Source organism: Balaenoptera ricei, chromosome 2, assembly GCF_028023285.1.
Source record: "Balaenoptera ricei isolate mBalRic1 chromosome 2, mBalRic1.hap2, whole genome shotgun sequence".
Lineage (NCBI taxonomy): Eukaryota > Metazoa > Chordata > Mammalia > Artiodactyla > Balaenopteridae > Balaenoptera > Balaenoptera ricei.
In genome coordinates, this window is record NC_082640.1 from 187,803,604 (window position 1) to 187,830,101 (window position 26,498).

General features: G+C 63.3%; 1 protein-coding gene across 2 annotated transcripts in view; it reads left to right on the forward strand.

Annotated features, from left to right (window-relative positions):
• Positions 1 to 26,498, forward strand: part of MTA1 (metastasis associated 1) — a 38,745-nt gene that overhangs the window by 1,414 nt on the left and 10,833 nt on the right. For both annotated transcript variants that reach the window (XM_059915168.1, XM_059915169.1), the window contains exons 2-7: positions 13,011 to 13,078; positions 17,654 to 17,747; positions 20,905 to 20,955; positions 21,351 to 21,477; positions 21,698 to 21,761; positions 24,120 to 24,237. In XM_059915168.1, the coding sequence (XP_059771151.1) occupies positions 13,011 to 13,078; positions 17,654 to 17,747; positions 20,905 to 20,955; positions 21,351 to 21,477; positions 21,698 to 21,761; positions 24,120 to 24,237 (522 nt within the window). The remainder of the gene's footprint in view (positions 1 to 13,010; positions 13,079 to 17,653; positions 17,748 to 20,904; positions 20,956 to 21,350; positions 21,478 to 21,697; positions 21,762 to 24,119; positions 24,238 to 26,498) is intronic.

A 26,498-nucleotide genomic window follows, 5' to 3' on the forward strand; every position in this document is an offset into this window, starting at 1 on the left:
GTGTGTCAGGGCTGAGGACGGTGCTGGCATCGCTTTCCAAGTCTCCTCTGTCCTCAGTTTACCCTGTCGCTGGCCAGGTGACCCCGAGTGCCAAGCCAGCCTTGTGACCTTGGGTGTGCACCCCAACCTGTGCAGCGGGTCTGTGCAGCACCTGCCCGGCCGTCAGGCCCTTCCTTGCTCGCTCTGGCTCAGAGGTGGTCGCGGGAACGGGGCCTGTACCCCGTGTAGCACAGGTCCCTGGCGGACACCTGTGGGGAGGGGGTTGCAGCGTAGGGGCTTCTCCGGGACAGGCCTGTCCATTTCCCAGCCTCGCCGCTCCAAGCAGGAGCCGGCCATCTGTGGATGGAGGCGGGAGGGTCACCCCCAGGACTGAGCCGCCTTCTCCGCCCTGGTAGCTCGGCCTCTGCCCCAGCCCAGCTGCGCAGCCCAGGGCTCCTGCCTCTCTTGCAGCTGCCCGTTCAGTGACCCCCGAACCCGTGCCCTCTTGGACCACCTTTCCACAGTGCAGACCCCTCCTGGCCTCCTGCGCAGCCTGAGGCCCCTCCGGTCTGCCCACCCTCCAGCTTGCCCGGTGCCCCCTTGGGTTTAGCCAGCCAGAAGCCCCTCGGCAGGTGTGGTCTTACCTCCCATCCCAGGCGCTGGCCCTGCGGTCACGTTGGCACGCTGAATAAACGAAGCAGTGTCCGCAGAACGGAGGCGCCCAGCTCCTGGCTGGAGGAGACACAGAGGCTGCAGGAGGAGGTGGCGGCGGCCGGGGGCTGGAGGCCCTCAGCTGGCCCCTGCTGCGCCTTCACCCGCTGCCGGGCGCTTCTGCCAGCCCCCGCCTTGGTGGGTGGGACCCCCACTGTGCCTGCCTGTGGGGACTGGTTCCAAGGGGAGCTGTCACCGCCCCATCCAGGCCATGGATGCCCCATCCAGGCCATGGATGCCCCATCCAGGCCGTGGATGCCCCGATCGCCACTTGTGTCCACTCCTTGACATGTGGGCTTCGAGCCACCTATCTGGCTGCGAAATCAGTGGGGGCCTGGCCACCCTCAGACCTTCCCGTGCCTCAGTTTCCCCACGGTGTTGACCAGGATCTCTGTGTCCTGCAGTGCCTCCTCCAGGGGAGTGGTCTGCGTGTCCCCCCGAGGGTGTCCTGGAGGCCCTCCCAGGGCCTGTGTTGCAGGACCGCTTCCACTTGGACTCCCTCTTGGTCCCTGCAGTTCCGTCCCCAGTTTCTGTATGGAATCCCAAGGCGCTGTCTCATGGGTCTGCAAGGCCGGTGGTCCCGGTGGGCGGGGTGTTGGCAGGTTGGCATCCTGTCCTGAGGTGCTGCTTGCTCGGGGTTGGGAGGCGGTGTCTGGATTTCTCAGGGCCCAGACAGAGGAAGGTACGCCTCTCTCTTGCTGGGGTTTGGCCCTGCCTGGGCAGCCTGCTCCGGCCTGGGGAGCACTGCAGGAGCAGAGTCTGGGAAAGCCCCCCTCCCCGCCGCCCCCGTTGTCTCCACTCAGGACGCTCTACCTTTTCCAAAGGTGCCAGACTCAGCCAGGAAAGTACAAGACGCCCGTTCAGTTTGGATTTCAGATAAACAGTTTCTTAGCGTAAGTTTGTACCAAATATTGCGCGGGAGGGACATGCGCTAGAAAGTAGTTAGCGGAGCCCAGCGTTCTCTGGGTGTCCTGCATCCTACCTGGCAGGCCGTCCCGAGGCCCTGCCAGGATGTCTGGGCGGGGCGAAGGCACGGCTGCAGCTTTGTGCCAGCTGACCGGCTGGGCGGAGTGGGTCAGCCTGGGAGGGGACAGGGCCTGGTTCTTCCCCGGGAGGTGACCCAGCCTGGACAGAGGCTTGCTGTCGGCGGCGACAGCAAACGTGGCGGAGGAGGCGTGGACGCGGGTGGCGGGCTCAGGGTCCACGACCCCTCTTTCTCTGGGGTCTGCGCTCTGCGTGGGGAGTGGGGGCACCTGGCCAGTCTTCTGGAGCGAGCCGTGGACTGAGGGCACCACGGGCGCCTCTTTTTGTCTCTGTGCAGAGACGTTCTGTCATGTTTCAGGACAGAAAGCGAAAACCAACAGCCGGGAGCCGCCCGATACCGTGGTCACTGTTTGGGGCGGTGGGTGTGTTTTTAATGGGCGGGCTGCAGCCGTCTCCCCTCAGGCCTCGTCTCTTTTTTTCTTCTGGCGTAAGAAATTAACGCCCATTCTCTTGGATAGTTGATTTTTAAAAATATATTTTGAAAAGGTGATAGGAACACCCTAGTCCTCCGGGCAGCTTGAAGCTTGACAGTGTCTCCGTTGCCCTTGCTGTTTTGTCTTTGTCATCTGTATCCTGTCCTGTTGTCAGAAATGCTTCTTTGTTTAATTTTAACTTCTGACTAGGTAAGACATCCACACGCGGGAAAATGCCAAACTTGTGCGGGGCCAGCAGGGACGTGCTGGGGCAGGCGGTGCCGTTCTCACGTGGCGGGGCGGGCACCCCTGCAGTCCGCAGTGGCCTTCCCAGGGCGTCCGGACGTGTGGACGTGGGTGCTGGACATGCGGGGCCCGAGGGGTGGCTTGGGTGAGGTCGGCACAGGGGCCCCTCCTCCCGGCTGCCTCCCGCTGAAGTTCGGGGCGGGGTGAGGGTGGTGAGGTGCCCTGAGGCGCACCCCCCGTGACCCCCAGCTGCCTTCTCTCAAGAGTTTGATGTTCAACACAACGTCCTGTCCTCCTGCCTTCGGTCTCTCTGTCCGCCCTGCACCCCTGTCCCGTCTGTCTTCAGGGAGCAGGGGGCCCGTGTCCGATGGCAGCGGACACAGCCTTCCCGGGGCTCTGGGGGCCCCTGTGTGGACGGACGAGGGTGCTGGTGCTGTCTCCACAGCCGGGGGGTCCAGGCCGACGTCGGGGTGCGGTTCCTGGGCAGGGCCTGGCGGGCGGGGCTGCCAGGGGTGGCCTCGGGGACGCTGCCCGTCGTCTCGCGCTGGCCAGGCCCCTGCGGCCTCCCCGCTCCCGGTCAGTGGGACGCGGGTTGGAGCTGTGCCTTCTCGTGGGACGCCCGCTCTCCCGGCCCTGCAGCACCCTGACCCTCTCCTGGCTGCGATTCGTGGGCTGCCTGAGGAGATGGCCCTTCTGAGCAGCGGGTCTGCTCCGTCTCCCCTGCTTCAAACTGCTTAGTGGTTCCTGCGGTGGAGGGTCAACTCCCAGCACCTTCGGGGCCCCGTGATCCGGCCCCGCCCTTGGGTGGCCCCCCGCCGCCCCCTGACTGGGTCCTGGCCCTCTTGTCACTGCGCAGGGGTCCCAGCTGGGCACGGGCTCCTGAGACGGAGGCCCAGGTTCCTCTGGGTGACGCGTGTGACGGTGGTGACCGGAGGTGGGGGCTGCTTGCCGCGGGAGCGAGGGGCGTGGCTGCAGCACGCCCAGAGGGACCCCGCGCTCGGCGCCCCTGGAGGGCAGGCCCGCCGCTTCCCTGCCCTCTGCAAGGCGGGGTCCGGGCGGCCACGCCGGCTCCCTGAGGGTCCATCTGCGGGCGTCGGGCAGAGTGGGCTCCTCGGGCTGCGCGGGCGGGGCTCCCCTGGGGGTCGCAGGAGGTCGCCTCTGAGAGGCGGCCGCACCCCGCGTGAGGGGACTGGGTCCAGCCCAGGGCCGTGGGGGGACGTGCTCCGGTGAGCTCAGCCGGGGGCACCGGCCGGGCTTTCCCTGGCGTGCGGGTGAGGACGGCTCTGTCCCTCCCTCTGTAGAGATGTGGGGGACCCTTCCTCTGTAGAGATGTGGGGGGCACCTGCCGTGCTCAGGCCTGGGGCCCGGCCTCTGGCGCCCACGTGACCGGCCGTCAGCCTCCACCCTGCGCTCCAGCCCCTGGAGGGAGGCCGGGCCCCGTGGTCGTGGGCCCCTCGCCCCTCCGGGCAGGGCCCGGCCTCCGTCCAGTGGGGCGTGTGCACGGGAGGCCTGGCTGGGGAGGTGGAGCCGCCGGGGCGAGGACAGAGGAGCAGCAGGGGGGCCGCGTGCAGGCGGCCTGGCTCTGGGCTCGGGGGGCCCAGGTGTAGCAGGTGAGAGCGGGCATGGTCCTGCAGGGTCAGGAGTCTGGCTTCCTCCGGCGCCCCGCCGTTCCCGCTGCGGGCTCCCCGGCCCCAGGGCACCTGGTGGGAGTCGGTTCTGGAGGGATGCTGACGGCGGTCCGGCGGCAGGTGTGGCCTGGCCCTCCTGGGGTGTGCGCCCGTGTTCTCGTGGGGCCTCTGTCCCCGCTGGCGCCCCTCGCGCGGCCTCCTGGCTGTGACCACCGCGCCCGCTTGCTCAGCGGACACATCCTGTCCGGCCTCATCACTCCTCACGGGTCGTCTCTGCGAATCCGCCATCTCCCTAAGGTTGATGTGTAACCGGTGGGTCCCCCGGCCTGTTGAGGACCATGCCGCTTGAATTTTTGAGCTTCTAGTTGGAGATTTCAGTGTTTCAAGTGCCCGCCAGCATAGCCGTGAAGTGCGTCCAGTGTCCCTAAGCGCAGGGAGGCTACGGGCCCAACACTCATGAGTGGACGATACGATACGTACCGGATACGGTGTCTTTAAACAGAGACTCACAGAGGACAGGTTCTATGTCGATCTGCTGATGAAAAGGTGGCCCGAGGCTGGCGGGACCCTGACCCTGGGCTCCCCCTGGGGCGATGGCTCAGTTCAGGATAGTTCGGTGTTAGTGGTGACATTAGGGAACATAATTACTGAGACAAACGGGAACGGCCTGTGTGTATTTTTTACATTTAGAGTTAGGTCTATTGAAGTACGCTTTTCAACGCCCTTTTATGTGTGCAGTTCTTTGATTTGGGCCGACGCACACCGTTGTGTAACTGCCGCACACGCTTCCACGTGTGTGGTCCTAAACAGGCCAGGAGGGGGAGGTGGTTAGACTGCTTCCACGGCCCACGAGTGTGCCTCTTGCCTTCTGTAGTCAGCCCGCCTGCCCCCCACGCCAGCCCTGGCAGCCCCGATCTGTCCCTGTTGCTGCAGATGCCCTTTACAGGGTGTCATGCAGCACGCTGGCTTCCTTCACGGGGTGCAGCGCGTTCAGAACGTGTCCTCGTGTCGGTGGCCCATCCTCTGCTTGCTGAATAGGTTCCATCGAATGGAGGTACCGAGGTGTATTCAGCAGCGAAGGGACACTGGGGTCGGCTCGGTCCCTTCAGGCTGCTGTAACAAGGCATGAGCCACTGGGGGCTGGTTAACAACAGATGCCAACTTCTTGCACTTCTGGAGGCTGCAGGTCCCAGGTCAAGGCTCCAGCAGCCTCGATGTCTGGGGAGCTCTGTGGGGTCTCCTGTAAGAGCACTAATCCCACTCCGGGCCCCACCTAAGCACCTCCCAAAGGCCCTGCCTCCAGATACCATGGCTTTGGGGTTAGGATTTCAGCGTGACTTTTGGAAGGACCTCACGTTCAGATCACAGCTGGGCCATTTCCAGGTTTTTTTTTTATATATAATTTTTTTTTAAAATTATTTATTTAATTTATTTATTTTAGACAGCGTTGGGTCTTTGTTGCTGCGCGTGGGCTTTCTTTAGTTGCGGCGAGCGGAGCTACTCTTTGTTGCGGTGCACGGGCTTCTCATTGCCGTGGCTTCTCTTGTTGCGGAGCACGGGCTCTAGGCACGCGGGCTTCAGTAGTTGTGGCACGCGGGCTCAGTAGTTGTGGCACGCGGGCTCAGTAGTTGTGGATTGCGGGCTCTAGAGCACAGGCTCAGTAGTTGTGGTGCACGGGCTTAGTTGCTCCGCGGCATGTGGGATCTTCCCGGACCAGGGCTTGAACCCGTGTCCCCTGCATTGGCAGGCGGATTCTTAACCACTGCGCCACCAGGGAAGCCCGTATTTCCAGTTTTGGTGGTTGAGTGCAGCCGACCGGGAGCACCTGTGCTCAGCTTTGAGTGTGAACGTATGTTCTTACGGGTGTTTCTCGTGGGTGAAAGTGCCCAGGGGTGGGGTGGCCTGGCGGAGTCGCCTGTCCGCAGTGCAGCCTCATTACTCTGCTGTGCCCCCGGCAGCGACGCTGAGGGTCCCGGGTCCTCTGCACAGGAGTCTGACTGGCACACAGGGCATCTCACTAGACTTTCGATGCATGTTTCCCTAAGCATCCGTGCTGCTGGCCATCTTTCCGCGTGTTTGTTTGCCATCCCTGTGCCTTTGGTCAGGCGTCTGGACAAATCCTTTGCCCGGTTTTTAAAATTGGAAAGAAGCTTACTGTTGAGTTGTGAGAGTTTCTTTTATATTCTGGATTTCAGTTCTTTACGAGATATGTATTTTGCAAAGTTTCTCTTTTATAAGAGAGAAGTGTATGAAGGAAGTCTGCCTACCCCAAGGTCACAAAGATTTTATCCTGTTTTCTTGTAGAATTTTTATAGTTCCAGGCTTTACTTGCAAGTGCATGACCCATTCTGAGTCCGTTTTTGTGTGTGTGGCGGAGGTGATGGTTCTCGGTCCTTCCCCTTTTGCGTGTGGACGTCCAGTTGTCCATCTCCACCTGTTAACGTCTTGACCGCCCCCCCATCTGCAGGCACCTTGGTCGAACCCGTTCGCCGTGCTTCCCTTTGTTCCTCCTCTCTTTTCCATTGATGCGGCCATGCTTTTGCCAATCCACGCCGTCCGGATTACTGTAAGTTCATGGCAAATCTGGCTCAGGTGGGAATCCTCCAACTTTTGTCCTTTTTCTTTTTTCTTTTTCTTTTTGGTCGTGCCATGCAGCTTGCGGGATCTTAGTTCCCTGGCCAGGGATTGAACTGGGCCCTCGGCAGTGAGAGTGCAGGGTCCTAACCACTGGACTGCCAGGGAATTCCCTGACTTTGTCCTTTTTCCAAATTGTTTAGCCTATTCTGGTGTCTCGGATTTCCCATGTAAAGTGTAGGATTGGCTTATTGGTTTCTACAGAAAGAAAATTGTGGCGTCTTGATTGGGATCACGTTGAAACTATGGTTGAGATCAGTTTGGGGGAAAATTGGCATCTTTGCCAGGATCGAGTCCTCTGCTACAGGTGCTGGCAGGCTGTGGCCCACTGCCTGTTCTCTTGTGACTCATGAGCTAAGAATGGTTCCTACATTTTTAAATGGTTGAGGAAAAAAAAAATCAAAAGAAGAATACTTTAGGACACATGAAAATTCCATGAAATTCAAATCTCAGTGCCCATAAATAAAGTCGTGTTGGAACGAGCCGTGCTTGTGCGTTTGCGTGTGTCCTCTGGCTGCTTTGGGGCCTCAGTGTGGTCGAGCGGTGGTGAGGTCACCTCACTGGCTCACCCGCCCACCTGCGGTGCCGTCATTGCGAATCACACCCACGTGTCGTAACTCACCGGCTCGGAGCCCTGTCTGCGTCCGCGTCCCCGTCCCCGCCGAGCGAGCAGGGCACCCGGGCTTGGGAGGTGGTGGCTTTAGGGGCGTGAGCGCTGTGCCGAAGGGACGCAGTGTGCGTGGGTGCAGCCGCAGGGCTCCTTCACGGAAGTTCGCGAACCGGACAAGAGCCTCCAACGGAGTCTGCTCGCTGATCGGCCGGGCAGGCGAAGCCGGTTACTGGTGGTGACGTCATTCGGTCGTGTCGGTGGCGGCTGGCCGAGGAGCAGCCTTTGGGAGGCTGGTTGCCCAGGCTGAGGGGCTGGGAGTGGGCGCGGGGTGCGCGGGATGGGCTCCCCGCGAGGAGACCGGCCTGTGTGAAGAGTCTGCCTGGACCAGGCACAGCCGAGATGTTCAGAGAAGTGGGGAAAGCGCCAACCTCGTGCCGACTGAAGTGGGCTCTACTAGGACGCTGTGTCCACCCGGCCGGGCTCAGGGCGGCCAGGGAGCCGGGGGGGACGTCGTTTCCGGCGTGGCTGCCAGGGCGTTGCGGGACAGGTCAGCCTGGATCGGAGCCCTCCCAGCGCAGCAGCGTCCGGTCCGTGAGGCCTGATGGCGCGGAGAGGCGAGGGGCTGGCGTCCTGCTCGTTGCGCTGGCTCATCCATCCTCTCCTGTCCTTGGACATCGGGGTTCCTGGTGCTCAGCCTTTGGACTCCGGTTCTCAGGCCTTCGGACTCAGGCTGATTCTCACCACTGGCTCCTGGTCCCCAGCTTGCAGACAGCAGATCATCTGACCTCTCAGCCTCCGTACCCACGTGAGCTGATTCGTAGGACAAACTGCTATATGCACCAACAGAATTTGGTGTATGGAGCAGAACAGGGCTTGGCTGGACACCTGCACAAAGCTTGTTAACACATCAGGTGCCTGAAGCCCGTTGTCCGTCGGGCTGCTTGTCAACAGGCGTTTTGTGCAAAATGTTGAGTCTCGTGCTTCACCCAACCTGTTGTGTCAACAGTGAGCTGCACTTGACCTCGAGGAGTTAGCCATCATCAGTTCTCTGAATTTTTATCAGAAGTGGAAGCTGAGGACTTCCTGGTGGCGCAGTGGTTAAGAATCTGCCTGCCAGTGCAGGGGACACGGGTTCGAGCCCTGAGCCAGGAAGATCCCACGTGCCGCGGAGCAACTAAGCCCAACTAAGCACTGTAACTGCTGAGCCCGTGTGCTGCAACTACTGAAGCCCGCACGCCTAGGTCTAGCCTGTGCTCCACAGTAAGAGAAGCCACCGCTCGCCGCAACTAGAGAAAGCCTGTGCGCAGCAGTGAAGACCCAACACAGCCAAAAAAAAAAAAGGTGGAAGCTGAATATCTTGACTTGCTCTACCGTGCAGCAGCTTGAGGGTGTAGCAGTAGTTAAATTTTACTGTGATTTCTTAAACTCGGGGCAGAAATTAGAATTTTTCAGAATGAGAAGAACCACTCTCAACCACGAGTATCAAACACGGAGTGCCTTTGGAAATTAGTTTTTGCTGCATACTTGATAATGGTCCTTTATGAATTCATCTGAAAATTACATGAAATGGCACTTACTGCAAACTTATACTGTGATACATTCATTTTGGTGATGACTGACGTTGTTTGAATCACAGACTGCTTTATACAGTTTCTTACTGTCAGATGTTAAAACGAGAAATGGGCTCTCCATTCTGACCCAGATTTGCATCGGGCATGTTCTCTGAGTTCAGACCACAGTCCCCGCAGTGTGTTTTGGGCTGCAGTGCAAGTGCGAAGGAGGTTTCTGTGTTTCGGAAGCCACTTAGCTGCCTTGAGGAGCTGCCCCAGCATCTGTACTGTGTCACCTGCTGCAGTTCTGGGTCAGCAAAGCCGTCACACTCATGGCTAAGTTTAGTACAACAAAAGGATATACACCAGAATCAGCAAAGGTGAAAAGGTCAAGGCTTCCAGCTGGCCTCTCCCAGGGCCACAGGTGGTGAGACCACACGCAACTCTGTGTCCAGGGTGTGTATCCAGGTTGGTCACGTAGCCATGGCTAACCATCACCGTGGCTGGCCTTCGTGTCCAGCCCTCCGGAGGTCAGGTTGACCTCTGGCCCACCGCAGATCACATTGTCGGCGTGGTCTGTGTGGCCCATGCCCCCAGGTGGGCAGACTCCCATCAGGCAGGACCCTCCAGGGGCTTTGGGGCAACCTCCCAGGAGCAGGTCAGGGGCCACACCTTCCTTGGGACGTGCAGGGTGTGGACGACCGGGGCCTGCTGGGTTCACCCTTCACTGCACAAATGCTGAAAGGGAAAGGTCGAGAGAAATCTCAGGGAGTCCAGAATGAGTGTGCTCAATTAAAATTTCACGCTTGCAGATGGATATCGTTGTTTGGGTACTTTTTGTGCAGAAAGACATAGAGGCCGCGTCACGGGTCGGCATTAACAGGGACGTTGCGATGGATTTTCACGATCCAGAACATGAACTTGAGCCCCGATGAAGCAAATTGTCCTCCCCCAAAACAGAATTCCTTAGTAGACCAGGATTATCACAAAAAAGTATACTCAATTTTTATTGTTTTAATTTTAATTTCATTGGCAAAATGTTTGTGGAAATGTATTATGTTAATACCTAAGTGATATCTTTGGTTTAGCTTCTTGTCGTGCGAAGCCTGAAGTATTTACTCTCTGGCCCTGTACCGAAAAAGGTTGATGGTCTGTGTTTTGATCCATGATATCTTATGTTACGATTTATTTAGATTTTGTTGGTTTTTCTCAGTAGCGTTTTGTAGTTTTCAGCATACAGATCTTTGCACAGAGCTTTTGATCTTTAAAGATCTGTAGATTATTAAATTAATACTTCAGTACTTGTGAGCTATTGTAAATGGTACTTTTAGTACACTATTTTTGTATCCTATGAGCTTGCTAAACCCTCACTCATTAGTTTTTCTTTTTTAAGTGAAAGCAGGTTTATGGAGAGAGCAGCACATGCCATAGGCAGAATGCAGTCCATCTCAAGGCAAGAGCGGCCCCTCACTCATTAGTTTTTGTTTTGTTTTTGTTTTTAACATAGGGAGAAGCTCTTTTTTTTTTTTTTTTAAGTATTTTATTTTTATTTATTTATTTATGGCTGTGTTGGGTCTTTGTTTCCGTGCGAGGGCTTTCTCCAGTTGCGGCAGGTGGGGGCCACTCCTCATCGCGGTGCGCGGGCCTCTCACTATCGCGGCCTTTCTTGTTGCGGAGCACAGGCTCCAGACGCGCAGGCTCAGTAGTTGTGGCTCACGGGCCCAGCTGCTCCGCGGCATGTGGGATCTTCCCAGACCAGGGCGCGAACCCGTGTCCCCTGCATCGGCAGGCAGACCCTCAACCACTGTGCCACCGGGGAAGCCCTCACTCATTAGTTTTAATAGCTTTTTGTAAACTCTGGGAATTTCTCTGTGGACAGTCATGTCCTCTGCATTTAGAGAGTTTTCTCTCTTCCTTTCCAGTCTGTACGCCTTTCATGTATTTATTTTTTCTCCTCGTGGCACCGACTAGGACCTGTGGGTGAGTAGCAGTGCAGTGGGTCGACTCCCGTGCCCTCTTCCCGGCTTTAGGGGAGGGCACCGTGTTTTCATCAGTAAACATGACTTCACTGTAGGTTTTTGGTAAATGCCTGCTAGCAGGCGAGGAAGTTCCCTTGAATTCCTAGTTTGCGTCAGAGGTTTTTTGTTTTTTCTGTTTTTTAACAAATTTATTTATTTGTTTTTATTTTTGGCTGCGTTGGGTCTTTGTTGCGGTGCACGGGCTTCTCATTGCGGTGGATTCTCTTGTGGAGCACACGCTCTAGGCGCGTGGGCTTCGGTAGTTGTGGCACGTGGGCTCAGTAGTTGTGGCTCACGGGCTCTCGAGCGCAGGCTCAGTAGTTGGGGCTCGCGGGTTCTAGAGCGCAGGCTCAGTAGTTGTGGCTCACGGGCTTAGTTGCTCCGCGGCATGTGGGATCTTCCCAGACCAGGGCTCGAACCCGTGTCCCCTGCATTGGCAGGCGGATTCTCAACCACTGCGCCACCAGGGAAGCCCCTGCGTCAGAGTTTTTATCAGGAATTGTGTAGGTTTCGTCAGCTCCTCTGCATCTATTGAGATGGTTTTTCTTCTTTATTCCACTGCTGTGATTTCGACGTGTCCCCAGGTGACTCCCAGTGGTCGAGGGGCGTTGTCCCCTTGCTGGGCTGCCAGCTTCCGTGCGCAGAGGTTGTGCTGAGACGCTGGGCTCCGAGTTGCTGAGGGGCACTGCTCTGTGGTCTCTCGCGGTGTCCGGCCTCCTGAGCCCCCGGAGCTCCCTGCTGTAGTGCTTTCTGGGGGAGTTCGTGTCGACCGTGTTCAGCCTCCCTTCCGGCTTCGGTACGATTCACCAGCGAAGCCGTCTGGGCCGGGCAGGGGCAGGGGGTCCTCCTTTCCCTTCGTCCTCTGCCGGGAAGGCGGCTGCCTCTGCGCGCCGTCTCCTTCGCGGGCGTGGGGGCGGCTCGCGTCTCCCCCGCTGCTCCCTCTCTCCCCCCCTCCTGCCTCTTTCTTTGTTCCCCACCTACCGAAGCACGAGTTACAGGCGGTGAAGCCCACTCCTCGGGAGCGCAGGGCAGCTGCCGGCAGGTGTGTAACTGCCGCCCGGGCACGAGACGCCCAGCCCCCCGAGCCCCCCGAGCCCCCCGCCGCCCCGTGTCCAGGGCACCTTTCCTGGCACTGCCGGGACTCTGTCGCTGGACGCAGACCTGCTGTCTGCCTGTCTGCCACCCCCTACCCTCCCGGGGGAGCGTTTGGGTGGTTTCCAGTTCCTGACACGCAGGCGTAATTATTTCAGGTTTAATTTGCTCTTTATCTAGTTTCTTAGAACGAAAGCTTGGATGATTGATTTCTATAAAAACTGCTTAGTTGAGATAAAATCTACATGCGATAAAACCCACCCGTCTGCAGTGTACGGTCCCGTGAGGTGCAGCGTGGCCGCAGTCGCCCTGAAACAAGCTCGTGCCGGCCAGCCCCTCCTGCAGGCCTCTCTCTGTCCAGCCAGCCTCGGGCACATCCCTCCCGTGATCCCTCTGGGGTCTTCACCTCCGTCCGGGGGCACCTGGGCCGTGTGCACGTGCAGGCCTCAGCGGACTCCAGCCAGGACAGCCCCCTGGTCAGCCGTCCCCTGCGGGGCTGGTCTCGCGGCTGTCCTGGGCTTTCCCGGGTGGGCCCCCTGGCCTCCTGCTGGGGGCCTCCCTGAGCCAGAGCCCCGCTCGCCCTTGGGGGCGTTGGGGAAACGGAGAGCACGTGTAGTTTTTCCTGTGAGAGGAGCTTGTGCTGACCTGAGGTCTGGGGGACCCGGCAGGGGTGGCAGCACCCTCAGGACCCCGCTCCCCTGGGCCCCCGACCTCGTCCCGCCCCGGCGAGCTCCGTGTCTCCTCCACCCGGGAAGCCCCGGCCTCCGTTCAGCTCTTTAGTCTTTGGAGGAGAGGTGGTGGGACGCCGGGGGATGTGCATGGGGGGATGTCCGGGGTCTGGCAGCCTCCATGCCCACGTGGTCTCTGGGGCCGGCGGTAGCAGTGCCTGTGACCGTCCTTCCCACCCTGGCGGTACCGCTCTTGGGGCCCCCTCCGGGCCGGCTGCGGCCCCTGCGGCCCCCCAGCCCCCCGCCTGAGCCTGGCCCCCGCCCGCCACCACAGATGCAGCCAGGCCGCGGGCGAGCGGGGGGCCGGCTCCCCGGCTGGCGGCGTCGCGAGGCTGACGCGCTCTCGCCCGTTTGCAGACTACGTCTACTTCGAGAACTCGTCCAGCAACCCGTACCTGATCCGGAGGATCGAGGAGCTCAACAAGGTAGCGTGTGGCCCCGTCCCTGCTGGGGGGCGGGGGTGCCCCTCCCCGGAGAGCCCATCCCCGAGGGTCCCTGGCGGGCTGTTCGGAGAGGGTCTGGGTTGGATGGCTCCGGCCGAGGAGTGAAGGAAGCCGCCTGGGCGCCCACAGCCCGAGGGTCCCCTGCCCGTCTCCCTCCTCTCTCGCTCCACGTCTGCCGAGCGTCCTGGGCAGGCGCTTATGAGTGGATTAGGGGGCGGGGCCCCCGGAGCCCTCCTGGGCCTGGTGGGGCGCGTTGGGCGTGGGCTCGCAGGTTCGGAATGGCCTCTTTGGTCAGAGGGGTGGGTGCTGTCCCCTGCGGACCCCCCCAGCCCGGTAGGGGAGCCCCGCCACCTCTCCTGCCGTCCTCCTAGTTGGGAGGCGTTGGTGGGGGCACTGGGGGAGAGGGCATCCGTGTGACCCTCCTCCGAGGCCACGGCTCTGGCCACGGCGGTGCCCGGTCAGCAGGGCCCTTGGCTCTGCCGCTTCTCTCTTCCCTGGTTCCTGCAGAAGGGCGGCTGTGGACCCCCACCCTGGGGCCGCCCCCGTCCCGGAAGCACTGTTGTCACTCGTGTTGGCGAGGGGCCACCTTGCTGTGCCTCCACGGGGCCGGCAGGGGAGGATCTGCTTTCCTGGACCTCAGGCCTTGGGGCGGTGCAGCCGATTCTCGGGACCAGGCGGGGTGGGGCGGGAAGGTCAGGGTGCCGGTCCCCTAAGGACCAGACTAGCCGTGGCGGCACCCCGACCCTGCGGCCGTGCCTGCCGTGACCGGGAGATGGGCGGCGTGCCCGTGCCCCGAAGCCCCGGCCCCGACCTGAGCGTGTCGGCCTGGCTGGAGTGACCGGGGCTGGGGGCGGTGGCCGGATGTCCCGTGAGGCCACCACACCGCTGGAACCGGTGCGCTGGCGGGTGCCTCCCCCGAGTCCTGCTCACTGCCCGCTGGAGCCGTAGGGTGGGAGGGTGCGGCCCGTGCCCGCTGCTGCGATGGGAGCAGACGTCTGTGTCCCCCCCCCACCCCGTGCGGATCACTGGGGGCGCGGCTGGGGGCCAGGCCTCTGCGTGGAGTCGTCCTGGCAGGCGGGGCCATGGCGGCCAGCGGTCGCAGGGTGGCCACGGTGCCCTCCCTCTGGCCGCGACACACCACGCGTGTGAGGGAGAGGCAGCTCCGCCCCGTGAGGGTGGGCGCGAGCGTGGGCACCGGGAAGCTCTGCCTGGTGGGGTAATGGAAAGGGGCCAGCGTGGGTCCAGAGCACCGGAGAGCACGGGTGTCCGCTGTGGCCCTCGGGGTCCTCGGAACCCGGCACCCCTGCTGGCCTCCCCTCCCACCCCACGGGGCACGGGGCCTCCGTCCCGGCTGGAGAGGTGGGCGCGGCCCAGGCGATCGTAGTTCAGGCAGGGGCTGAAACCGGGTCAGTTCGGGGGCTCTCCCCTGGCGGCCGCACGATGCCGGGCAGCCTCGTGTGCAGAGGGAGGTGGAGCGGTGGGTGCTCTCGGGGGAGGTCTGAGCCGCTGGCGTCGCGTCCCAGCAGAACGCCTGCTCTCAGCCTGCGACCTGGACGGAGCAGGGAGGACGGCCTCCACCGTGAGATCCATCGAAACAGACGGAGGAGAGAGCAGATGAGGGCGCACAGGAAAACTGAGGCCAGACGAGCCGGGGGCACCCTCCGAGAGACATGGCGCCCGCTGTGACTGGGGAGACTCAGGAGTGAGAAGAAGCTCCTGGAAGTTATTAGCAGAAACTGGGATGAAGACACAGAGAGAGAAAACTCAGAAAAGTAGAGAGTCCTCCAATGGCCCAACGTCCAGTTAGTAGGAATCAGAGGCGACGAGGGCCCTGCAAGCAGAGGAGTGGCCTGAGAAAATGCCCCCACCCCGAGGTCCTCCAGAGCCACAGCGCCATCCAGCCCCCGGGACAGCGGGCGCCCCAGCGGAGGGCACCCTGCGGGCCACTGGCCAGTCCCCACGCCGCCCAGCCGGAGCAGTGGGGGGCGGCGCGGGGTCCTGGCAGGGCCCTGGAGCGGACCCTGGAGTGAGCACTGAGGGGTCGGGAGGAAGCGGGGCGTGGAGACCAGGGCAGGGGGGCGAGGGGTTGCTCCCGCACTTTGTCTCTTTTCTGTAAATGAAAACAAGTCTAAAATGAGTTTTCTTGACGAAGCTGCAGCCGCTGGGTCTGCGTCCCTGTGGGGCTTGCTGCCCCTCCCGCGAAGCCCGGCTCTTTTGAGCCCCTCGCAGCCCCTCCACCGGGCCGTGCCCGACACCTGTTCCCCCAGACCTCCCCTCAGGGACTCTGGGCTTTTGTGAGCTTTCAAAGTAACTGTCGAGTTTTCTCCTTAGAACTTTGATTGGATATATATGGCATTTACGTTGTTTTCATGAAGCGTTAAATCTTTACACTACTGGAGAAAATTGCCGTTGTGAAAGAACGGGAAAAGGCCGACCGGGGGTCGTGAGAATGGGGGTGCGTGGGGGGGCGGAGCGCAGACCCTCGGGACGGGCGTTGGGGGGTGCGGCGTGGGGACCAGGCCCCGTGTGCGCCCTCTGGGTGCCAGCCAGGCAGGAGAGGCCCAGAGAGGACCAGAGGGCAGGCGGAGGCCTCCCGGGAAGCCTCTGGCATGGGACTAGAAGCCAGGTTTTAGGGAGTCAGGTTGGACCGTGGGGTGTGGGAATCTCCGAAAAGTCCAGCAAAGGACGAAAGGCAGACGCTGCGGACCCCAGTGGGACATCTCCCCGCATCCCACGTTGTCCCCCAGTGGGGTCCTCCTGGGGGGCCAAGGACCCCACTCCGCCTGCTCCCGAGCCGTGGCCACCCCCCCGCCTTGTGGGAAGGCCCCCTGCCCTCCTGCCCTCGCTCGCGGGCCGCTGAGCCGGCCTCCGGTGCCCTGCAGTCGCCCCAGCTTTCCTCCCACAGGCCCTTTGGGACCCCAGCCCGGGGAGGGGGACGCAGGCAGATGGAGGAGACAGATGGGGGTTGTGAGGGGCTAGGCAGCAGGGATCCGGGCAGAGCACCAGAGGGAAGAGGGCTCTGGAGTCCCGGGTGTCCAGGGTCTGGCCCAAGCCAGGCTCGCAGAGCTGAGGTTGTGCAGAACCAGGCACAACCCCAGGAGGTGCACGTTCTCGGGGGCCCCTGGGAGGCGCTGCACGTGGTGTGGGTCCAGGAGGGGGCATTGCTGCGACTCCACGGGCCCGCTGCGGGGCAGCCTCAGTGGCTCAGAGACTCTGACAGAGCCCTGAAGACGCAAGGCCCAGGTGCTCCCAGAGGCCGGGACCGTGGCTTCTGCGTGACGCTCTCGCAGTCGTCCTTCTAGACTCTGTCCGGTTGCTTCTGTGGTCCTGACGCGGTGCCAGATCGTCTCCGTCGTGTTGAAGGCCCCTCGTCATTCCAAGTTCAGCGGACAGTCTCCAGGACCATTTCTAGGAGGCGCTTTTTGGTCTGGAAATCCCATCTTGCAAAACTCTGGGCCCCCTTGAACACTGCAGACGTTTACGGGTCTGACACAGCCATCCCGACAAGTCGACAAGTCGTGCTTCTAAAAACCCAGCCTTCACCCGCTGAAGACGGCCGCGTCGTCTTCAGGCCCTCTCACAGTCACTTGTTTTGATACTTGATCTCAGTTTTCCTGGAAGCATTTTTCGTGTTCTTTATGTTCCTTCGTAGACTGGAGAGAGGATGGTTTTCATCAGCGTGCCCACTGCAGTTCTTGTGATGAACCTGTAAAGCGGCGGAGTTGATAGCACTTTAACTTACGCTCAGGGATGTGAAAAATTCCTAAGGCTTTTTCTTAGGAAAAATTCCTGGTCTAATGGAATTTAATAACTAAAAGGGAAATACTTTTCACAAAGATAATTTTGTTTAATGTTGTAAATGCTGCTGTGCTGAACTCTACAAAGATTAGAATTGTGATACAGTCCTTGCTTTATTATTAAAAGTTTTGTAAACTTGGTTAGTTAAGAAGAAACGTGCTCTCGGTCTGAGGTTACCACCCCGCGGGCTTCGCGGTGTCCTTGCTGCTGCTCGTTCTGTCCGTGTTCGTTGGGCGCTTGGCAAGCCCGGGTCATCCCAGGCAGCAGCGGCCGTGTGGGGGTCGGTCCCGGCCGCTGCAGCCCCATCCTGGTGCCGAGGCCCGCACTGCCCTGCGTCTCGGAGGCGGACCCAGGCCTCAGGGCCGCGCCTCTCGCGTGCTGGCCAGGTTTCTGCTCATGGCGGGTGACGGAGGCCCGCGGTTGTTGTCCTTGATCACACCCCTCTGGTGCCCGAAAGGAAGGGGCAGCTCCCGAGGCCACGGCAGAGCTGTCCTTTCTGGTGGCCGGGGTCCACCTGGTGTCCTCAGGCGGCTCGGGATAGGACGGTGGGGGTGGGGGGCGCAGACTCGGTTTAGGTCTGGTGTGCGTCCCCTCCGTCAGCCAGGGTTGCTTCTGCCCTTCATGGCCCTCCCCGGGGCACGGGCTCCGCGTGACGAGCCCGTCCCTGGTCACCGCTGAGCCCCCAGCTGGGGGATGCCCCTGCGGGCAGCCGCAGGCCCGCGGGGCGTGCGTTCCTTAGCCCCTGCCTTGCTGTTGCAGACGGCCAGCGGGAACGTGGAGGCCAAGGTGGTGTGCTTCTACAGAAGGCGGGACATCTCCAGCACGCTCATCGCCCTGGCCGACAAGCACGCCAGTGAGTCTCCCAGCCACCCGCCCTCCGGCCCGCCCGTAGCTGCCACCTCAGCCTCTGGGCGCGTGTAGACGAAGTCCGTGCATGTCCCCGGGGCCTCCTTCCTTCTCTGAGAAGCGGCCCTGGCCGTGCTCGTCCTAGCGTGTGGCTGCTCTCACCTGCCTGAGGACTTTAATTGGGGGGACTTTCCAGATCCTTGGTTGGACCACTCCTTGGATGGTGCAGGGAGCGCTGGGCCCTGGGCTCCAGGCCTGGGGGGGAGGGGCAGGGCCGCGGCCGCCCTTGCCCAGGACAGGCCTCTGCGCCACGCAGGGTGGACGCAGGCTGTGCGGCCGACCCTGAGGGAGCAGCCGGTTCTTTGGCGGCCTCGTCTGGCCTCACGGGAGGATGGGATCCCACCTTTGGGTTTTGGCCTCTGTGTCAGCGGCGTCCCTGTGGCATGCCAATGGTGGACCCTGAAGCTGTGCCCAGAGGGGACAGAGATGGGATACAGTGCCTCTCAGCCTCCCACCCTAAAGCCTGTGCCCACCACCCCTGCACTCTGGCCTCCCGGTGCCAAGGAAAAGGGGAAAAGAGCCGGGGTCTTGGGGGTGCCCCGCTGTGTGGCCCAGTGCAGTGGCCCGTGCAGTCGCTGGCCCTGCAGGTGTCAGCACGCGGGCTCCCGTTCATGCTGTCAGGACGCTGGCGGGGGCCTTGGGGGTGGCCCTGGCGGTAGGTGACCTGGGGGTGTCAATGACAGAGGATCTCCTCCCTGCGTCTGCTGCTCGACCCAGAGCGACCGCAGCCCCTGCCCCTCGGCACATGGCGCGCTGTGTCCACGGGCCTAGGCTCTCCTGCTCTCAGGCCCCCGGGGGGAGCTTGGCCAGGTGTTAGGCCCCGAGACCCGCGGGAGGAGGGGGTCCTGCAGAAGTGCTGGAGCTGGCAGGGTGGGCAGAGGCCCTGCGGTGCCGGCGGGGCTTCTGCGCGCAGGGAAAGCGCCTTGCCGGGGACTCAGAGCCAAGCTGCAGGGAACACGTGTCGCGCGCACGGGATGTGCCGCTCCGAGGAGGCCACCCGCTCCCACCAGCTCACCGCGTCTCAGTGCGGGGCCTCGGCTGTTTTCTCAGGAGTCTGTACTGGCTGCTCCGTCTCGCGGTGATCTGTGCAGAAACCACGTTTCTCGGGGTTGACCCTCCTGGCGTGCTCATCTGTGAGCTCGCTGCAGCGGGGGCGAGGCTGGTGCACCTCGCTGCCCAGGGCCTCGCCCGGCGTCAAGGCATGGGTGTAGGGACACTCTGGGGGCCCTTCTGGCAGGAGGGGTAGAGACCCAGGGGAGCCCACTGTGCGGTCAGATTAGCTGCTCGAGTTTCTTCTGGGCCTGGGGGCCTGAGGGACAAGCTTCTGCCCTGCCCCTACCAGGGCGTCCAGCCCCTGGTGCAGCACAGATGCCCTGGGGCCACACAGGCCTCCCCGGAGCGGGAGAGCCCTTGCTGGGGTCTCCAGGCCACATTCTGCTCCGCCACGGCCCCATCTCGAGGTGTGTGGCCCCCTCCCACAGAGCTGTCTTCCTGAGACCAAGGCCTTGCCCGAGGGGACAGTGGGCACGGGTGGCAGGTCCTCCCTGGAACCCCCCAGAGCCAGCTGCAGGGGCTCGGGAGAGCCAGTAGGGTGTGTGAGCTGAGCCGGCGTAGGGTGGGAGCCTGGAGCCTGCCTGGGCCTTGTGGGGAAGGCCCCCCAGCTCTGAGCCCAGGGCCTGGGCCCCCTGGATCCCAGAGGGAGGGGCTTTTGCGCCAGGGGCCATGTGCCCTGGGTTCCTAGAGGCCAAGCGCCACAGCCCACGCTCGTTTGAGGGTCCGCTGGGGACGGGGCCTGGGGGCTGTGGGGAGGCTCTCTCCTGGTCTCCCGGGGGCTGGAGGTCGGCCTGGCCCGAGCCCTGGCCACCCCTGAGGCCTTAAGCGTGGCCCTGGGGTGTGCGTTCCTGGGTCCCTCCTCACCATTCTGATGGCAGGGAGCCCTGGTGGGCTGGGGGTCTCAGAGCCACTGTGAGCTAGTGTCAGGACGGGGAGGGGCGGTGTCTGCAGACCTGAAACGGATGCCCAAGGGCCTGTCGCGGGCAGGGGCCAGGTTGGCTGCCCCTGGCCCCGGTTCCTAGCCGTGCTGCGGGGCCAGCGGTGCCGTCACCGGTTGGGCGTGAGCAGGATGAGGTGTGGGGATGGTGGGCCGGCTTCCAGGTGTTGGTGACGTCCCCGGGAGTGGGCAGGGAGGTGCCGAGGCCAGCGGTGTGGGTGCACAGGCTCCCGTGGCCCACGGCCTGGGCCGACTGGCCCTGCCCCCCTTCCCCCAGCGCCCCCGCCCCTAGCCTTGGCCTCAGTCTGAGCTGCCGGCAACTGGGGTTTGTTGGAGGCAGGGGCGGGGGTCCCCTGCCCAGGGGCACCAGGACTCCCTGCAGCCACCACAGGGGGGAAGCAGAGGGCCAGGGGCCTTGTGGTGGCCCAGAGCCCGGGGGGCTGGGCTCCACGCCCCTACCTTTGGGTCTTGGGGCAGGGGATGGGTTTCGCCGTGCGTCTGGCTTCCCCCACCCCACTGTGCACGACCCCAGACAGCCAGCGTGTCTTTGGGGTCGCCCTAGCCCCAGGGCTGCATGTGCTGGGGTCCACGTCGTGGAGACCTACCACAGCCCCACCGCATGCCAGTTTCGAGTTTCAGGCTTTCCCTGTGCCCATCGATGGCCCAGCCCTGGAGGTGTGGCCGAGGCCCCCCGGGTCACCATCCGCAGGCAGGAAGCACGCGCTGCTGACCTGGCCTTGGGATGCGTCCCCCGCGCCCCCCCGCACCCCACGCTGTGGCTCGGCCGTGTCCCCCGCCCCGTCCTTGTTTCTCCCGACTTCGCAGGGGCAGGTGTGTTCTGTGTGCAGGTAGCAGGGCCTCGCCGCCCAGGCTTGTCTGGGGCTCTGCTCGGAGAGTCTGGAGCAGCGTGGGCATGGGGTGGGCAGGAGCTGAGGTCAGCCCGGCGGGATGGCCAGAGGCTCGGGTGTTCTCTGGCTCCGGCTGGGTGGTCTGCAGCCCCCTTGTCCACCCTGCTTCCCGGCCTCACAGCCCTCGGTCCAGGCCGGGCGGGGAGTGAGTGGCGTGGCGCGCTGTCGCTGACGCGCCATCTGGGCGCTGTCTGTCTGTTACACAGCCCTGTCGGTCTGCTATAAACCCGGATCGGGGGCCGACAACGGCGAGGAAGGTAAGAGCCGCCCCTGCGGGAGGGTCCTGGGGTCTGGGCGCCGGGCTGCCCGCGTGCCGCGCCTGTGTGCCCTGCCGCGAGGTGGGCCTGAGGGGCTCCTGGCACAGGGAGGGCTGCGGGGCACGGTGGGTCCTGCCCCCTGTCCTGGGTGTGCAGCAGCTGCTGTCTCGCTTTGCCTTCTTTCTCTGACGTGCTGCTTCCCAGGCCAGCACAGGACGTTGTCCTCCTTCCTGTTCAGATGCCCGGGGCTGCTGGGGTGCCCTGTGGGGACCTACACTGCCACCTGCCCCGGGTCCAGCACGGGGAGGGGCCTGTGCATCCAGCGGGTGGGCCTTTGTCCGGCCGCCTGAGCGTGTGTCTTTGGGACCAGCTCACAGGAGCTCTTTGTCCTTCAGGGGAAACAGAGGAGGAGATGGAAAACCCAGAAATGGCAGACCTGCCCGAGAAGCTCAAGCACCAGCTGAGGCATCGAGAGCTCTTCCTCTCAAGACAGCTGGAGTCACTGCCCGCCACCCACATCAGGTGCCCGGGGGCCTGGGGCGGGCACGAGGGAGTCCCGCCACCCACATCAGGTGCCCGGGGGCCTGGGGCGGGCACGAGGGAGTCCCGCCACCCACATCAGGTGCCCGGGGGCCTGGGGCGGGCACGAGGGAGTCCCGCCACCCACATCAGGTGCCCGGGGGCCTGGGGCGGGCACGAGGGAGTCTGCCCAGCCCCCCTGACGCGCGCCCTTGTCTTGCAGAGGGAAGTGCAGCGTCACTTTGCTCAACGAGACCGAGTCCCTCAAGTCCTACCTGGAACGGGAGGTGAGGCCGCGACGCCATGGGCTGGGGGCTGGGGGGTGGGGGCAGAGGCGGGTCCTGGCTCCGCTGGTCTGGCCTGGGCGGGCATTGCTGCTCCCACCTCACGCTGGGCTCAGGCCCTTCGCTGCCCGTGGCGCCCTAAGGCCAGGCGCTGTCACGGCCCTTCCCGCTGTCCCGTGCAGTCCCCACTCCTTGCACCTCCAGAGCGAGGGCCCAAAATGGGCGTGACGGCTCCCGGGGGTCTGCTCTCCCCACCACCCCCCACCCCCCAGGAGGGGCACGACTCGTCCTGGAGGGGACGACGGGACCCGTGCTGGCCGCCGTGGTCGCCGTCAGGCTTCCCCAGCAGGCGTGTGGCCCTACCGCAGTCCAGGCCACCGTCTCCAGTCTTCACTGGGTTGACCCATGACTGTGTTGGCCAGGCGACCAGAGGGTTTCTGAGTTTATGAAATCAAAAACGTCAGTGCTGCCAGGGTCTGGGGCCAGGGCACCGGCCTCCTCATCCCACAGGCGAGGGTGGGAGCAGAGCCACGGCGACCGGTGCCTGGGCCTTGCCGTGACACCCGAGCTGCCCACCCTGAGCCCGCAGTGACCCCCAGGGCAGGTGGTGCTTGTTGCGGGCTGTCCGTGCTGCCGCCCAGCGCCCCTCCCCCAAGGCGGAACGACCCAAAACGTCCCCAGAGGGTGCACGCGTGAGTCCTGGGAGCAGCGAGAAGCGTGTTTGGGGACGATGGCAGGCCAGCGGGGTCAGGAGCAGCGCGGGCACGGGTGTTACCTAGTGGGACTGGTCGCGGTGTAAGGGAGCTCCTGGGGTCAGGCGAGGAGTGGTTGTGGGTCCGGGGTCCCCTCCCCGCGTGTCCCCACGCACTGCGGGCCCCCCCGGGACCTGCGTGCGGCCACCCTGCAGCTCCTAGCGGGAGCGTCATTGCCTGTGGGCGACACTCGTTCTCAGCCACGGTCCCCTCCCCTCGAGGAAGGGCCCGGCTCTTCCCGGGGGCCCAGAGGGGCAAGGTGGGCGCGGGGTCGGACCGTGGACCATGGCGACAGCGGTCCAGTGAGGGCAAGCCCGGTGCCGTGGCCTCACCGAGGCCTGACTTGGTCAGGCGTTGGGGCACCGCCTGGAGGACGCTGCCTGGAGTCGGCGCTGAAGAGCCCCCAGGGCAGCCCGGGCCCCAGGGAGCCGCCGCGTGCCTGCCCACGGGACAGGGCAGGGGCCGTGGCCCCCAGGCGTGTGTCCACTGGGGGCTGCTGTCTGCAGTTTAGAAAGACCCCTTGGTGACAGCCACACAGAGGTGGTGACGCGGAGGGACGGCCGTGAGCAAAAAGGCGGCTGTGAACCACTTGGTCTCTGGCAGGCGCCTGGGCCCCATTCAGGGACCTGTGTGTGTCTCCTGGGCGCACGCCTCGTGTTTTCTGCTTCTCTCCGCTCACCTGTCTAGGGGTGGGTGGCTCTTAGCCTGAGACGGCAGGCGGCCCACTGGGGCGGCCTTCCCTCCCGGTCTGGGCGGCCCCGGGCGAGAACCGACTGACTGCGCCCAGGCCCGCCGTCCTGCTCGGGCCTCAGGGACTCAGTCCTCGGGTGCGGGTGCAGCCGCAGCCCACACGGACCTGCACCGAGAGGAGCCCTCGGCTCTGACGCAGGAGCTGGCCGCCGCCCGGGGAGCAGGGGCCGCGAGAAGCAACCACAAGGGAGTGAGAAAGGCGACACGGGGACACGGGGACAGGTGGAAGTCCTGGCACGGGGTGCCGCGACCCTCGGTGTGCACGGGGAGACCCCAGGGGAAGCCCAGGGTCGGCAGGCTGGTTTCTGCCAAGCAGCCTCTGAGAAACAGCACCGGCACGTGGAGTGCCAGGCAGCGAAGGGCCAGGAAGGCCGGGTTGTGCCAGTTCCAGCCGGAACAGCCTGGGCGCGGGCGTGCGGGGTGAAGACAGGCTCCGAGGCTGAGGGCCGCAGGCTGCTGCTCCGCTGACAGCTCTGGGCACCGAGTCCAGAACATTCTGTAACGTAACCCCTTTTGTGTACGTCTCCTGTGACAACTGCACGAAAACGGCACCATCTTCTCAAAGGATGTGCCCAGAATCTGTCAGATTCATCCCCAGATGCCTTAGGATTTTTGTTGCTGTTAAATGCTCTTATAAACTCAGTTTTCAAACTGTTGCTGCTGGTGGGCACGCGGCAGTTTGGGGAACTGGTCCTACAGCTGCCCCACCTGCTCTCTCAAGCCGGTTGAACTGCCAGCTCTCTGTGTCTCCGAGCAGATCGCTGTCCCTCCCGACGGTCGTCCCCTCCCGTCTGCTGACCTCCCATGAGCGTGGCCGAGGGTGCCGTGTATTGACGCCGCCCCGTGTGCTGTTTTCCAGGACTTCTTCTTCTACTCTCTCGTCTATGACCCCCAGCAGAAGACCCTCCTGGCTGACAAGGGCGAGATCCGTGTAGGGAACCGGTACCAGGCAGACATCACCGACCTGCTGAAAGAAGGTAGGGTGGGCCGGGAGGCTGGCGGGGAGGGCGGGGGGCTCTGGATGTTGGGATGGGGCAGCAAGCCCCAGGACCCCCAGCAGGAGGGGTCGTCGGACCGTCCCTGGCACCTGGAGATTTTGTTTCCTTTTGGCAGTTGTTTTCATAACCTTTTCAAAGCTCTTTCTCTCTCTCAAAAACTCGTTTGAATGGATCTGCCTATTTCACTGACTTGTAGCAGCGGGTGGTGCCGTCCGCGAGGCCGAAGTGCACGGGGACGCAGTGCCCAGCTCCCCTGCCCTTCAGTCCTTCAGCAGCCTGGGGGTCGTGGGCGGGCTTGACCCCCATCTTCTCAGCCCGTTCTGTCCCCGACCAAGCAGCCCAGGCAGGAACGTGGACCCGTGGTGGCCAGCAAGGCCGGTGCTGTCTGGCTCGGGGCGCCGTGTGGCGGGCTTCCTTCTGGGGCCACGTGGTTGAGGCCGGGTCACTTGGGTGGTGGCCTCACTCAGGCAGCTCAGGTTGACCGGGAGCGCAGCGGGGTCCGGGCCTCGTGGTACCTGCCACTTCCCCTCCCCCCCTCCTTCCCGCGCGGCCGCGTGATTGCCATGGAGCAGGCCTGACGGCTGAACCGCGCACTTGCTTGTCCGTGATGGGGTCTTGGTGCCTGTTCTCTTCGGAGCCTTTGCTCCTGCGGAGCTGGTCCCCTGTGTGCAGGGTCATCCCCACGTGGCGCCCAGGTGGCCTCGGGGCCCCTGTGTCCCTCGGGAGCGCGGAGTCCTCCTGGCGCGCGTCCCCAGCACCTGTGGGGCCGCGGGTTGGGCTTGGCTCCCCTGTGGTCTGTGCCTCGGTTTCCTCTGTGCTGGGGAAACACCGGGCGTCCCTTCTTGCCGCGGCTGCCGCGCCTTTCGGAGACGTGATGCCTGATCCCCAGAAGCTGGTCCGCTTGTCCTAAACATCCGCTCTTGGCCTGTGTGCGTGTTTCCTGTTGCACACACACACACACACACGAGCGCACACGCACGCCACACCTCCCACGCGTGTGCATCTCTCACACACACACACTTGCTTCCCCCGTTGGTTGGTCTTGGTCTCTGTCTCATGGGGGTTCCTGCCGCCGGTCGGATGTGAGACGGAGGGCTGACGGGAAGCACCTGCTGGGGGCGGTTCCCTCTGTTCACGGGTGTCTGGCTCCGTCCCGGGTGGGGCGAGGCTGCCCTTCCTGCCAGCCCTGGCACTCTGCCCTGTGGTCCTGCCCTGTGGCCGCTCGTGTCACTCGTGGGGGCTCCTCGCACTTGAGCAGAGCCGGATGCGCTGGCCCAGCTGGTCTCCTGGTGCAGCCCGTCCCCCTGCTGGGCGGGGTGCACCTGGCACCGGGGCCCCGCTCCAGGGACGGGCATTCTCCAGGGGCCCCATGGGGCCTCCTGGTCTACACCATCCCAGCCTGGCTGAGATAAAGGGCCTGGTGAGGGCCACATCCAGTGGGAAACAGGAGAGGCCACACGACGGCCACAGGAGAACACTGAGTGGCTGGAACGTCCGAGGACCTCGCTTTCTCGGCCATCCCTGGGCGCTTGGCGGGAGGATGCGTCTCTGGTCTCGGGGCGCCCTGGGGAAGCCCTACCTGCAGCCCCAGGGCCAGGGGCGGGCGGCATCCCTACAGCCCTTCCTCCTCCCGACCCCTGGGCCGCTGGGGCGAGGTGGGGTCGGCCTAGGCCTCAGTTCCCTGTTCTCCTCCTGGAGCCTGGACCCTTCCCAGCAGGTGAAGCCGTGCCCCTGCCTTGGATGCGTGAGACGTCTGCAGGGTGCACCAGCGGGCGTGGGCGACAGGTGGGGCCACAGCTAGCTGTGCCTGTGGCTCTGGGCTCAGTTGCCCGGCAGTCGCTGGGGGCTGGTCGCGGCCCGCGGACCTTAGATCCTGGAGGGGGGGCCCCGCCTTCCTTGGTACCCACTGTCCCTGGGGAGGGTTCTCCGTGCCGAGTCACCACCAGGAAGGAGCCAAGCCACGACACTGGGAAGATCCCACCTGTGCTCGTCCTACAGACGCAGCCCCCAGGACCCTGACCCCGCAGATCTCTTCGTCCCCACCCCCGGGTCGGTCCTGCACCTCTGCAATGCGGGGCTTCTCTCCCGTGAGCCCCTGTCCCAGCGCCGTCCCCTGGAGCCTGGCAGGGCCTGACCTTCCCCAGGGCGAGGGAGCACGTGTTTCCTTGGTGACTTTCGGCCATGCCTGGCCCTGCATGACCGTGCTCCCACAGGGCTCCCACGGACTTGCTGAGTGCCGT